This window comes from Cinclus cinclus, chromosome 3 (genome assembly GCF_963662255.1).
Source record: "Cinclus cinclus chromosome 3, bCinCin1.1, whole genome shotgun sequence".
Lineage (NCBI taxonomy): Eukaryota > Metazoa > Chordata > Aves > Passeriformes > Cinclidae > Cinclus > Cinclus cinclus.
In genome coordinates this window covers 54,081,809-54,096,737 of record NC_085048.1, presented here as the reverse complement: position 1 = coordinate 54,096,737, position 14,929 = coordinate 54,081,809, and the positions used below count along the sequence as shown (strand labels likewise).

General features: G+C 38.4%; 1 protein-coding gene across 1 annotated transcript in view; it reads right to left on the bottom strand.

Annotated features, from left to right (window-relative positions):
- Positions 1-5,926: 5,926 nt before the first annotated feature.
- Positions 5,927-14,929, bottom strand: part of AKAP7 (A-kinase anchoring protein 7) — a 79,667-nt gene continuing 70,664 nt past the window's right edge. The window contains exon 9 of the mRNA XM_062488812.1: positions 5,927-6,129. Coding sequence (XP_062344796.1) covers positions 5,927-6,129 — 203 coding nt within the window. The remainder of the gene's footprint in view (positions 6,130-14,929) is intronic.

Sequence of the window (14,929 nt, the reverse complement as noted above, 5' to 3'; positions counted from 1 at the left end):
TAGAGTCAATCTTGACCTCAAATCATCTCTGCCTTTCTTATCTGAAAGAAAAGCAACTTTTATTTCAAATAAGCTTCTACTGAAATCCCCATGTGTAATTTTTTAATTATCTCCTCTTAACTACCCTAATTCTGCATTTTGGATTTGTTTAATCCTTAATCACCATGAGCAGAAAGGGAAAAGCCTTTTTTCCCAGGAATAAGGAAAGTTCCTTCAAGAAACATTTCCACGTCCCAGTCTCTGGTAATGCACTTTTCATCCAAGAGTCACTAAACAAAGAACATAAACAGCAGTGGGAGCAGAGACCACAAGCCAGCAGTCAAACTCCAGTCTCTTGCTGCAGAATTATTTGCTTATCAATGCCAGAGTGCCCTTTTTGCTATGCCAAGAATGGCAGGCATATCGCTTTTTGTTTTCCCTTGTACTGTTCTAATTATTGCTCCACTATGAGTGTGTTTTATTTCTCAGCCCAACCATCTCTTGGGACTGATTTTCATTCAGTACAAATGTTCTCATTATAAAGGCTTAGCATGAGGGGAATACAAATGAGATGATGAGTGCATGCTAAGAAGTTGCTTATACAGAAACTATTGATCAAAGGAACAGCACAGTAAAACACATGTCAGCATTAACGTGCTCCTACTTCCATGGTTCAAAGAGTTTCTTTTCCCATAAGAATAGTGTAACTCCTTACCTCTGAAACCAGACCAGGAAGGACTTTGTTTAATTGAAATAAAAAGTGCAAAGCATTTCTATAGAAGATTATGGTACAACACTAAAGAGCTTTTTGAAAGCAAGTGCACCTTCATCACTTTCAGAGATTACCCCCTGTCACTATGTGTAAAGTTCCAGAAGAATCAAAATTCCAAAAGATTTTCAAATAAATTATTACATGACCATGACTTGACACAATTTTCATGAAGCTAAAACACCACTTACTTTATCCAACTGCTCACTAATCATGCAGTTGACCCACTCACCATGTCATTTCTGCGAGGGTGCATCCCTTGGGAACTGATTTTGTCCGGTGGTTTTGGCCTGGTGGTGACAGTGGTCACTGCCAGATGAAGACTTCAGAAAATAGTCATGTAGGCCCTCCTTTGACCTCTAGCCCGTTGAGTGAGACTGGAGGTGTCTCTGCAAGGACATCAATCTCTTTGGGATTTCAGCAACAACTTCTCCCTCCTCCAAAGGGATGGAAACAGCTGAAAGCTGCAGTAACAGTTCAGCCCCTCATTTTTTCAGGCCAAGACAATATACCACTAACAGCTGAACAGAGGCAGAGAGCATTCACTGATAAAACATCATTTGAGAAACAGTTTGCAAAACCAAGTCTGAGGCTAAAAGCAGAGTGAAACAACCCTCGCATGTCTGGATACCAGGCTCCACCTGAGGCAACCAGATTTCCTCCTGCCTTCCACTGGGCTGCAGCCAGCTCTTTAGGTAGTGCTTCGTCTGCAGTGAAAAAGTTTCAGTTTACACTTAATTTCACAATCATATCCTTGGACATAACTGGAAAAAAATTTAATATGTGTTTTTACTAAATTTCAACTTACAAGTTCCACTGAGGGCAGCGGCCCTGCTCTTCTGTTTTTCCGGCTTGCTGACTACATAAATGTGTAGGATAGCTCTTAAGACTTTAAAAAAGTCAGAATTCAAACAAGAATATGCGAGTCATGTCTAGACTGACATAAAAATGAAGAAGTATCATTCTTGTCACCAGAATGAAGCATGGCTCACACTCTGATCCATTACATGCTCACATGGTCTTTAGGCTAAAATAGCACACATAGAAGTGTGCACAGTTATAATCACAAACTTCTATAAATATGTAACATGAAGCCTCTTGAATCCTAACTTACAGACTATGTAACCCTGCCAAGAAGTAGTATTTTACCAAACAATTCAGTAGGACTATCAATAGACACAGAGCTTTATCCAGCGTGGGTCCCAACACCTGTATAACTGGATGCTGCATTCAAATCTGACCTTAAGCTCCAATCCATTTTAGCTTTTGGTCACCTTAAGTCAACACAGAAACATCATTTAGCTTCGTTCTCACAAAGGCCTTGATGCACATTCAGCTGGTGCACTACCCCTTTAGCTAACAGACTGAGCATCCTTATGCCATGTGCACCTGTGCTTGGAGACACAGATTTCCACAACAGTCTCCCCTTCCTTCATCAGAGAATTGGTGTCTGTTAGTCAGGACTCACATGGATTTACTGTCTCTCTGGTTACTCTGTCAGCCCTTAAACAGCTCTGATGCACAGCCCAACCTTGTAGGGAATTTATGGCATGAGTTGCTCAGATATCCAATGCATGCCTGTCACAAATTTTTTGGTATATGCCTGGACCAAGCCTAGATGTCAGGAAGTTTCTCAGTAGGTTATGGGCAGTTCCAGCTAGATTAGTCCTGGAAGCTGAGCTACTGCTTTTAAATCTCTCACAGACAGCTCTACAATCAGCAGTGTAGAAATATTCTTTGAGTTTGAGCAAACTGGAAGGTAGAACTGAAAACAAAACATGGTCAAACTTGCACCATCTGTTTTGAAATGCCAACAGTTTCCTACAATAACCTGTGCATCACTACCTTAAGACATTCCCTGGAAGAAGAGCTTATTTAAGAAATAGAATTGTTGTCTGAAAATTATCTGTAAGTGTGCAGAAGGCAACATATTTGTTCTGGTGGGTGCAGCTCCAAGCTTCACACCTGCCTATATTAGGTTCAGTCTTCATGTATCTGCACTCTTCAGTGCACATCTCACAGCTCCATACATGAGATTTATCCTTCAATTTGGCAGCCAGGCTTCATTGCCAGTGGGAAAAAAACCTTGACAAAGCAAGGAGGGTTGTCATAAGAAAATGAATCTAGATACAAGGGTTTTTCCCCCGTATTGTTTTGAGTTTTGAGTAAATTAACAGTTGTTCTTGTCAAAACCAGAAGTAAATGCTATTTTAACAGAACACGAATATTTCAGAAACAAAAGCCCTGTTGATTTTCCTGTCTCAAAATATCTGAAAATTAAAGATGAGTTTGGGTTGCTTAAAGAGAGGTATCCAGAGTCTTTTTAGAGGCTCTATCCCACAGTTCCTGATCCAGTAGAAAGTCTTCTTTACGTTTTGTGCCATATCTGGTAGACCCACTTCAGTACATCTCAGATAATGCCTATGCCCTTAACTCCCCTAAACATTTTTCAGAGCTGCTATTCTTAATACCATCCATAGGAACTGAAGGAGCAGGCACCTATCAAAGCGATAGGTGACATAAATTCAGTGATTAATTTCCATAGTTTTACTTGAAACATGAGAACAATGACTGCTACAAGATGAATGACATAAAAAGGCCCTTAATCATGGAAATGACATGCATAGAGGAATGGGAGATGACAATCCATGATTCAGATATAATACAATAAATTGTTTTCCTGTTTTCACATCTGAGTGTCTGGTTTTGTGTTTTTATGTGCAAGTTGGATTGAAATTGCTTGGCAGCCTATAAAAAGCTACCTTCCAATGATCTCCAGGGATGATTTCAGATTCAGATTTTTTTTTTAATCTATCATTCTAGATTATTTTTAGACTACTCCTTTAACTTGCACTTCAAGAGTGGACCTTTAGGAAGTTGTACCCAGTCTTTATTCCTAAACCTGCCCTGCCCAGAACATAAATTAATCCCAAGAGTTTCAAAGCTATTTCCTTGAAAACAATAATGACTTGAGCCTAGTTTATCTGCATGATTTCAGCAGCCAAGCACCAGAGCAGTATGTTGGCACAACACCCTGTCATCAACTTAATGGTGTGATTCACTGGAGCACTATTTCTCTCCTGTAACCCTGTTACTTGCAAGTACTTAATTTTATTCAAGTCCATTTGGAAACAGGTAAAAACATACCCACAGTGCAAAGGAAAAATATTTTATTGTGAGCATGGCACGGATAAGATGTGTTTCAGAACATACTGTTATATATCAAATGAGGAAAAATAAAGCTCTGATGTGAGATAAAGGAACAGTGCTTAAAACAAGTGAAGAATATGCACAGCTGTTCTAACAGTACAATTCTGTTACCAATCACAACATATTATATACCTTTTATGACAACGTTTATAAAAATTGCAAATATTGGACCTACACCTGCATTGTTGCTCATCATCCAAATCTTCAGTGAATCTTGCAGGTACGTGGAGGGAAAATGAGAGCAAACTGACACCCCACCTCAGGCAGCAGATGGTAGAGATGGAGTAACATCAAAAAGAAAAGACAAAAAACACTGTTCTACAAAAGTAAAAAGGCAAATATTATTCCAAGGATTATTATTATTTGCACAAGAAATCTTAATTGCAGCATCCTGACTCCATTAAAGCCAACAAAAGTATGCCATTGAGATCAGTGGAGTCTGAATTTCATACTGAAATTTAAAACATTCTTGCTTTAGTGTAAACATCAGCAGAAACTAAATGTCAGCATCTATACAAGTATTCAAGTGCTGTTTAAAAAAACAATAAAAAACATACAATGCTAACCCAAAATGCCAGTACATATACAAAAGATAATTAAAAGAGGACTTTTTTCCCCCAAATATACATTTTGAAGTATTTAAAACCACCAATTTTTTAGTACTTGTACATCATTGTTAGGGAAGGAGTATATGAGAAAAAACTGAGTTATATACAATGAAAAAGGAAGGGCACAGTGTTTGCTCAGATCTATGTGAAACCAGAATTTTTCCACTTTGGAGTCATGACATACACCTGCACACTCAAACACGTTTCAATGCAGTGTTGAGAAGTGTCTATACTTCATTATTATGAAATATAATCCTTCTGTGCAAGTATCTCATGAGCCATTTACACCCATTCACATTTTCAGTTTAAAAAACCCAAACAAACCAACCTGAAAAATTTCTTGCTGCAATATTTTGTCTTTAAACAACTTGATGAGATTTTCCGTCATGGCAATTTACAGTCATGCATTTGGAGACTCAGAGTCAATAGAACTTTTCCATTTACTGTTAGAGTTGTGCCTGTCTTCAAACAGTTCTTTGCTAATTTTTGTGCGGATCTCAGGACTGGTTAACAGCTCCTTTATCTGATTCAGTGTGGGTAACAGGGCCTGCGCTTCTCTGCGTAAAGCTTCCTTTACTAAGTCTGCTTCATGGCTCTTTCCTAGAGGAAAACAACAATATAATACATTTTGTAACAACTAATGTGATTTAGAATCATTACTGTACAGAGATAAAGAGATCGTATCAGGCTTGGACAGTAGTAAGTGCTCGGTGTTTCACCCATACTGATTTTTTATAAAAAGGTATTTCATCAAAAAAATATAATTTACATCAACAAATGCTACCAAAATGTAAAGAACAGTACAGCATCACATTTAAGGGAAACTCCTGTCTTATTACATACTGTGTAATAGTATCTGCGGTGAGTATCTGTAGTAGTAATTTTTAGCCTGGTATTGACTGCTGTTGACTAGGAAACAGCACGTGCTCTCACACGGAGCAAGCTGCCCTGCAGTGCTGCCAAACCCTCGGGCACAGGGCACCACTTCCACTTTTGGCAAGGCCTCATCCACAGCCATCCACAACAGTCCAAGTGACAAATGCAAAATGTTCAGTTTCTCTTCAAAAGCAAGGAAGGGAGCCTTGGTATCAAGAGCAAGTGAAGACTGGAGCCATCTGCTTCACCACTCTTGTCTTTTTCCCACCGTCCATCCCTCCCAGCTTTCGACAGATTTTCAGCAGTGCACGCACTTATTAAACCAGTAGACAGTGTCCTTCAATTCAGAACAAACTTTTGATAAGAGACTCACAAAGCAGAGCGCCTGACACCAGCACCATTTTTCAAATTTCAGCAGGGAGCAGAACATGGTTTTGTAGTTATTCTTGGTGGGATATTTGCTCCCAGGCTTTTTGCACAGTGCTCACTTGCTGTTATCATTGTCACTGTCACTCTTGCTGCCGCTCGCTGCCTCCTCAGTTTTTGCAGGGCTCCCATCAGTCTGCCTGCTTTTGTTTTGTGTTTCTTCTAAATATTGCTGCACGGCCTTCAGCACCGCGTTCTCCACCAGCCTTTTGCTGAGGCTCACCAGCTCTGCATCGTCTGGCTCTGCTGCTTGTTTTTCACCTATGCATCACAACAGACAAGAGAAGGAATTCATTGCCATGCAAAGACAGTAGTTGTGATTGTTTCAGGAGCCTCTGACTTGAGCTGGATTCTAAGTTATTAGCTGCCTCTTCCTGACTGTAAAAAGTAATTTTTCCCCTCCTCAAGCTCCAAACCAAAAGTGTTCCATAAAGATATGTACAACATATTAGATGAAAAATATTTCACTGCTCATGTTTCATATAACACTCCAGCAAAAGTCACTGGCTAACATTATAAGCCCTCATTCAGCTTAGAGGAGTAAGTGTGCAAATTTTAGTTTTTTTGCCAACGATCACCTGTGATATCTGAGCAAAGATCACAGAACCACAGAATATTCTGAGTTGGAAGGGGGCCATAAGGATCATCAAATCCAACTCTTAATTAAATGGCCCTTAAGGGAATCAAACTCGCAACCTTGGCATTATCAGCCCCATGGTCTGAGCCAATCTCAGGGTCAAATATAGCATAAGGCATATTTACACTTTAGAAGCATTCCTAAATTTAGGTGCCACCATTTTGTGATTTTGCGTAATAAATCTAAAATCTATCTATTTATTCATTGCTTTTAATTCAGGAGTTTCTCACAGGAAAAAAATCACTAAAACACTCAAAGAACAGGTTACAAATATTTTTCTAAACAAAGCCTAAAACTTGGGAAAACCATATAGTCCCTCCCTGCCTCTCTTCTGTCTTCTATCTTAAAGCTCTAACATCAAAGGATTGCAAATTCCAGCAGTACATTCTTCAATATCTGCTGATAAAAACAAGAAGCTGACATCTCCCTGTTTTGCTACAAATTTGTATGAATAACATATGCAGTAAACCAACTGTATGCATAAGGAGGATTCTCATACATCATTACATGTAATTTGAAATGGTACTTTTCCATGAAACATTTTCCTAATAAACTATAAATGCTACTGCAGAATCCTCCTTTTGCAAAGAATTTGTTCCAGGAAAAGCACATTTTATTTTCCAATTCTCATTGGCCATGCCATTTGCTATTTCAGAGTCCCTGCACTAGGTAAATAACTGCTTCCCTCCATCTATAGTTAAAGGTCATACATTTCATGTCCTCTTCTGGCGTTTGCATTCTGCAGCCAGTAATAAGAGGCTGCTTAGTCACATGCATCTGGTAAAAGAGATACTATTGTACGCTCTCGGCACAAAGCTTCGTACTTCAATTACCTAAATTTCTCATTTTTTCATAGATGTAAATTTATTAAAGTTTGCCAGCACATTTAGATAATAGTTATGAAAGACTTTTATTAGTCTTCCTAGCATACTGCACAAGCTGGGAGTGATTTCACTGATAAACCATAATTCATATGGGGATTCAAGGAGGAGAGAGAAGCAAACAAAACTCTTCATATTCAGAGGCAGTGCCTCTATTAGCTGTTAATCTGATCATTCTGCTCTCAAACAGCAGCTCTTCACAGCACTGTTAGTAAGGGCAAGCAAGAACTGCGCTCTCCTCCTGAAGAATCATCAGACTACATCTTGGTAAAACATTTCTTTATATTTTGGAGAAAGTGTAAATAAATATTATAAGGATATTAAAAAAATAATATCTAGGGGGATAGTTTTGGTTAAAACCAAATGTAAGAATACATTATAAAAATGTATTATAGGAATGTAAATATAAGAATACATTAAAAACATAATTATAATTTCCAAGGAGAAGTATTTCAGGCTATCATGCAATGGAGGCAGAGGCACTATTCCCAAAACCAAACAGCTACATACTCCACATTCTCCAACTCACTGCTTACCATAACTCTTTGCTATCTCTAAATCCTGGGTCTAAGTCTTATCCTTTAACTTAGAGGAAGGACAGACTTAATTCAAACTCTTCTCTCTCAGGGCATCCAAGGCATTTAAGAGCAACATCTCGTCATAGCTGTTCTGAATTGATCCCACACACTCCTTTGAATGAAGCCCATTCAATTACTGATTTCCTTTGCTTTTAGTAAAAATGCTCAAAAATGTGTTGGTTGCCCCAGTCTATTTAGTCGCTAGAAAAAATAATTAAAATACTTAATGATTATTTAAAATAAAACTGGTTTCCAGTTGCAGAGTTTCTTGTGTTTCAGAATTGCTCATGGGTCATGGAAGTTGCTACTCACACAGTGCTAATGATCTATCCATACAATTCAGAACAAAATCAGTGGGAAATACGGTGCTCAGCCACTCTCACACTTGACCCTGTAGTGCTTAATATGCAGAATATGACTAATCAGTCACAGAGGCCTCCAGATTCCCTACAACAGTAGTGATTATATTTACTCACAGTATAATTTTAGTTGTAGTACATCATGTGTTACGGTCTAAAAAAGGCCAGAGCTGTTCTCCCATGAATACTTTCTGCAGAACAGTTCTCTTTACAGATATATGTATAAAATCCATATAGCTACTATTGTGTTTATTATTTCAAAATAAGCAGGTAGCTCACTTTTCAAGCATGAAAAATGTCACACTGCTTAAATGAGCCTTTTAAAAGTACAGTTTATATAGCTACAGAAGAACGGGTTTGTGGGGGGGTTTTGTTTATTTTTAATATTTTGAGATATTCATGGCTCATCAAAAGTCTGGGGTGAAGACTGTGGCACCTCCTAAGAGAGCTCTGCACTCCCACTGGAAACACATCTGACTGACATGTGAATGCAAATGCATGCACATCCTTGCATGAAGATTGTGCTTGGGTTTATCTGTGCAGTCACCTTGGTAGACAGGCACATGGGCCTCTATGATTCCCTGATGCTCTGTTTCTATTCTCATACTCCCAAAATAGCAGCTGTGGGAGTGTCTGCAATGCCATGGTTGGCTGGCAAGGTAGCTGGGTACCTTTGTATCATTCCTATTCATGACTGTTGATAAAATGAAACAGGTCATGTAATAAAAATGAGTATTGATCATCTACATCTACTTGGCAATTTAACACACATCTGTCTTATTTACATTTCTCCTTCCAGCTGCTGCTCACCTGCTTCTTTGATGAATACAATTCCTCTCCAGCAGGCAAATGCTTCTTTGAGTGGACTGTCTAATATTATTTGGATTATTGGGATATCTGTAGAAATTATTGCAGATATGAATGTTTTAGATTCAAAAAGGAGGCTTAAAAATTCACACTTGCTCTGTTTGTAATCTATTCTGAAAAGGGAACAGATATACCACAGCACTGTATTTGCATCAATATTGTGACACTGCTTTATTTCTGTGCCTGTGAATAAAAAATTCTGCTGTCTTCTCCTTAATATTGCTCAGAATAAAAATGAAAAAAAACTTTAATTTTGTTTATCCCAGAATTCTCTTCTATAATTTTCAAAATATGAAAACCAATTCATACTCTGTGAATGTACCTCAATGCATTCATGCTGAGAAGTGTTTCTTTATTACTAGAACTGAAGCATGCCAGTTATCCTGAAACGACCATCATTTTTTACAAAGGGAACTATCAGCTCCACAGAAATATTCCAAAGAGGCTTTATGATCCTACATCCTACTGCTAGCAATTATGGACACAAACCAGATGCCTGCAACCACAGCCAAGTTTGGATTCAAATTCACTGCTGTATCTTTCTACTGGATTAGGTTTACTCTCGAAGTCTGCACATTCCCTGCACATTAGAAGATTGTGAGCTGAATTTTGAAATACCATATTGGAACAAATGAGATACTGTGGTCCTGGTACAGCATTTTCACGGCCCTGACATAGCAGATCTCAGATTTAGAGAGAAGCAGGACAGTTTGAATCCCTCTATTGTTCATATGATTAGCCCATGGATTGAGATTTTTTTGTAACAGATTTAACTGAAGGAAGCAACAGGGGATTCCTTTTATAGGAAAAGCCAGTTTGACAACCTTTTACCAGCTATGCTCCAAGACAATATTCTGCAATCCTTCCCTCATGGCCTCAACACACTGGGCTTTGTCTTTCCTTCCAGTAACCTTTCTTGGCAACAAAACACTGATATCATAGGGAACATTATAGAAGAGATCCTTAGTATTTTGAGTAGGTGACCAAGACCAGCTGAGAAATTTGGTCGCAGAGGTTCTGGTCTGCAACCTGGGCAGCAGCTGTGGTAACAGACATGCCTCCATCTGCCTTTTGGGTTATTCTAATAATCATTTCTAATGCAGTTTTTACAAATTCTATGAACACAAATTTGACCATGTGCCCATATCTAATCAACACAGTAAGTATAGACAGGAAAGTCACAACTCTGAACATTTCCTTGTTAATTAAGAAGGACTTGCATGAAAAGTCTCTTAAGTGGTCACTTCAGAAATTGATACAAGTAAGGCACTGGGAGGAAGGGTGAAATTATAATCTCATTATGACATGAGAGGGATGACATTTCTGTTGCTGGATGTTCCCACCTGATGTGGGACATCTAACAGACTTCTTTAGGCTTACATATATTGCTCTGTAAATACAGACTGTCTTACAAGGCTATACCAATCTGTCCTTTTTGTTGAATACATGGTTTCTAGTTTGCTGGAAAGGTTTTTTATTTAATTTGGCACACCATGGAATAAACCTGATAAAGTTAGGAATTCCTACTACAGAGGAAATTAAGGGTGTTGCAGCTATTCAGAGAAAGTGGTGCACTTGCCAGATTCGGTAATGACAGCAGGAGTAACCACAGGACACTTTGAGCTGAAGACTTGCAAACATGGCAAAAGTTTGTTTTGTTTCACACAAACCCCTGTGAAACCCTGATAAAATTTTTCTGACCACCTCTAAATGAAGACAGAGGATGTGATCTGCTAAACCTACTCATCCCTGTGCAAGCAATGAGGGATGTGATACCACAGGTAAGAGCCTCCAGAACAAACAAAATTTAAAAAGTTATGTAAGACTAGTTCCGGCATACAGGGAGCTCTGTTAAATATCTGGGTTTATTTTTCTATTAAAAGAGACTTGTTGACAGAGAAATTCCCTGACTCCTTTAATGTAGTTAAATGCTTAAATTGAACTAATTTATAAGAAGTCTAGTGCAACAGGCAGGAAAGATAGCAAAGTGGCAGAAGGAAACAAGATAGCTTAAAAAGCTGTGAGTTTTACTCAATTTTTTACACCAACACTCAAGTAGAGAAAACAGGCCAAGTCAAAGAAGTGTTTTTACATAGCCACAGTAACACCCACTGTACAAGATGGCAATGGGAGAACCAAAGGATTGAGGCAGGTTGCGACAGCAAACATCCAGGCAACATTATTCACTCCCCTTCACCATTCACAGTGCTGCCCAGTGCCAGGAGCTCTCAGGAACAGGGAATAGGGAAGCTTGGGTCAACAGGCTGACCAAGGAGAGCAGGAGAGCTGCTCTGCCCTCTAGGATGGTGCCAAGGGGGCAGCCTCCTGCTGTTTGCAGAGCCTAAGAGAGAGAGAGCAGGCTTCCCAGTTTTCCCAGGGAAAAGCTGGATTCTGGAACAGGACAGACACGTCAGTCCCTTGCCTTCAGTGGTCCTCCAGAAATAACACTGAGAATGTAACACACTATGCGTGACAGCATAGGCTGCTTTCCCATCAGCCTTGGTCACCAGTGACCACAGACAGAGCTGGATGGTCTTGAAGGCAGAAAATCATCCTGCTACATCACCAAGCTGAGGGAGGTGTCGGCCCAAAAAACACAGCAGCTAACCAAAAGTGTATATACAAAGATTTTAATTGCTACAGTCCAAATATTTTGCCAAAATCTTAAAAGTCGTTGCTTATGGACCTTCCACCATGCAAATCAAATGTTTACTCCCAAGCATGACAAGGCAAGTAATTTAATAAACAATCACCACTTGTTACTGTTTCCTTATCCTTCCCATAGTCAAGGGGAACTTCATTTTCATGTCTTCAGGATACATGTGCTACTGTACAGCTTCCAAAGGGACTCAGTTTTGGCTGTGACTTTTCCATGCTACTGTCAAGTATACTAAAAAAAGCAATATTTTCTGGACTAAGACAGATTGTTAAATGAGTGTTAATAAGTGAATCCTAACAAGCTGAACCTGCCTCGTTGTTTGTCCTGAGCTCAGAAAAAGGCTCCATACAAATGGATGTTATCACAGTCTCTCACATAGTACATCTCTTTCCTTGGGGAAAGCAATTATGAATATATTTGTAAGTTATGGACAGAAAAGTCTAATTTTAATCAATACACATTTTCATTTAATTATTTCAGTTGCAGTAACATGAGTTGTGAAACACAGCTGCATACTGTTTGAACTGCAAAAGGAAGATGAAATCTTGCAAAAAAAATGCAATTCAAGATTACGTCCAACAGAGTCCATAAAATACTGTAATAATTTTGATTTAATAATTTTAAATACTGTATAATTATAATGAAAGAAAAGTAATTTGCAAGGTGCTTTTAACATCTCTGTAACCACCCTTAATTAGATTCTGAATCTAATGGAGGAAGGTTAGAGTCCCCTCTCTTGATATGAGCATCTTACATAGGTTTGAACTGGTAGCATAACTGCATCCATAGGAAGTCAAAATAGATGGGTCTAATCCTTTTCACCCAGAATCTTCCTCTTGAAGGAACTGAACCCACTGCATAAGCTTCTTAGGCAAACCATGAAGTTATGTATTTTTGAACATATGAGTAGTATCGTTGCTGTCTTTCCTTTCCTGGATCAAGTCTACAGAATCTGACCAAATTTGCTAACAGCCTTGGGAAAACCACAGCAACACACCCTTAAATCAATTTGTATTGCATTTAAAAACACCCCCCTAACATTAAGTACTCATCATGGCCTTTCCTATATGAATCTCCTTTATCTATCATAGATTTTGCCTTAAAGAACATATTTATTTTGTTCCTTCTTCCCTCTCTTTTGTTTGCCACCTAACTTCCACTTTAAATGTGGTGTTTAAGAGCTGAAATTTGTAATCAGTTTTTAATCTGATATTGTGAGTTGTAGCTGTATAAATTTTCACTACTCTACCACACAAAGGTTTGTAAACATGAAGCTTACTTTTGATACTTGGACAGTACTAGTACACAGAAGTTTAGACTTCCTTTTAAATCCTCTGGCCTTGAACGCATAAAAACATTGTTGGGAATCTTCTTCAGGACAAGCTCTTCCTCAACTTTTATTACTCTCTAGAAGTCCAAATATACCTACTTGCAAGAACACCGAATCACAGAATTATTTGGTTTGGAAGGCACCTTAAAACTCAGGTAGTCCTACCCCTGCTTCAATGGGCAGACACCTTTCACTAGACCAGGTTGCTCACAGCCCCATCCAACTTGGCATTGAACACTTCCAGGGACTGGGCATCCACAACTTCTCTGGACTCACCACCCTCTTTCAGTTTAAAGCCATTGTCCTATCACCACATAACCTTGCAAGAAGCCCCTCATGAATTCCAAAGAAAAATATTATGAAGACAAGATAAGCAACAAATTCAGGCATGTACTTGGTCATAAATTGCTCTGTGCCATGGGAGTTTTGGTGACCTCAGACATGAAATCAGAATAGCTGTAGGTAAAGAGTTAAGAATGCTGAAGGTATGACTACAGCTCACTTAATCTAATTCACAGAAATTTAAAAATCATTACTAGAGCATGGCAAAAAAAAATCTATGGATGAAAAAATATCCTGAAACATTACCATGCCATAAAACTAAATTTAATGCAATCAATCCTTCTCTGGAAAAAACAGACTTTATAATCTATGGCAAGAAAAAACTGAAAGAATATGAGAGGAGAGTACTAATTTTTTCCCATCCTACATTCTTTATGAATAGAGCAAATAACCTCATTTGCTGAACAAGCACCTAATTATCAAAATTAACATTATTCTTGAGTCCGCTTCACCATTAAAAATCAAGAATAATTGAGTCCTAATTATTGTTTTTAAACCACTGGGCCTTACTTCCATATCCTTCCTATGCTAAATATCGGAAAGTTATAAAAGCATTTTCTTTGTGAAATAACATAAAACTCCCTAAAAATCCCACTTCCCTATCTAATAGCAACACTTCTTTAATGAGAGTTAATCCCTACAGCTCTAACACTGCATTCTAGCAAAATAACTCCCCCTCCCTTTCTTCCCCCACATTTCTATTTCCTCAAACTCGGTGAGTCAGAGGCTGTTCTAGCAACATTTCAGTGAAATCAATCAATCAGAAAAACATGTCTGCTATGCCAAAAACTGAACTAATCATCACAACTTTTACCAATTTACTTCGTACCATAATGGATTGCTCATTACCATGCCTTAAAACTGATGGTTCTCACATCTTTACTCTCATTTTTCCATTCACAAATTTTCTCTCTACCTACATAGCATACAGAGTCCCACACCTTCCTCTTTAGCAAACCAATAATTCTAAGTCAGTCCCATAACATCAGAAGAAAACTGCATATTTCTTCCGGCTGGTCTTTTGGGCCTTTATTTCTATCAGGCTAAACAGTTCTAATTTGGAGTTTCATCTATTTTCTTCATCTTCTTATTTTAAAGCAGTATTGTTCTCAGTCTTTCTTCAATTCCAGAGTAAAATAATAAAGGGTGGATATTCATGCTATAACCAGTTTTTTCATTTCTTTTCACTCTATTCAGAACCAACTGTGTGGTCAAAAGCTTGTACTTTAGTTTGCTTTGCCTTTATGTTTTCCATACAGAAAAGTTCTCCCATTTGTATTATCGGGCTAGAGGGGCCAAGAAAAGTTTGTTAAGGATGAGAGAAGGAAAGAAATGGGCAATGGTTCTCCCCAAGAGCAGATTATGTCATTCATGATTTTGAGATTTCCTGAGACAGGAAAGCACATAC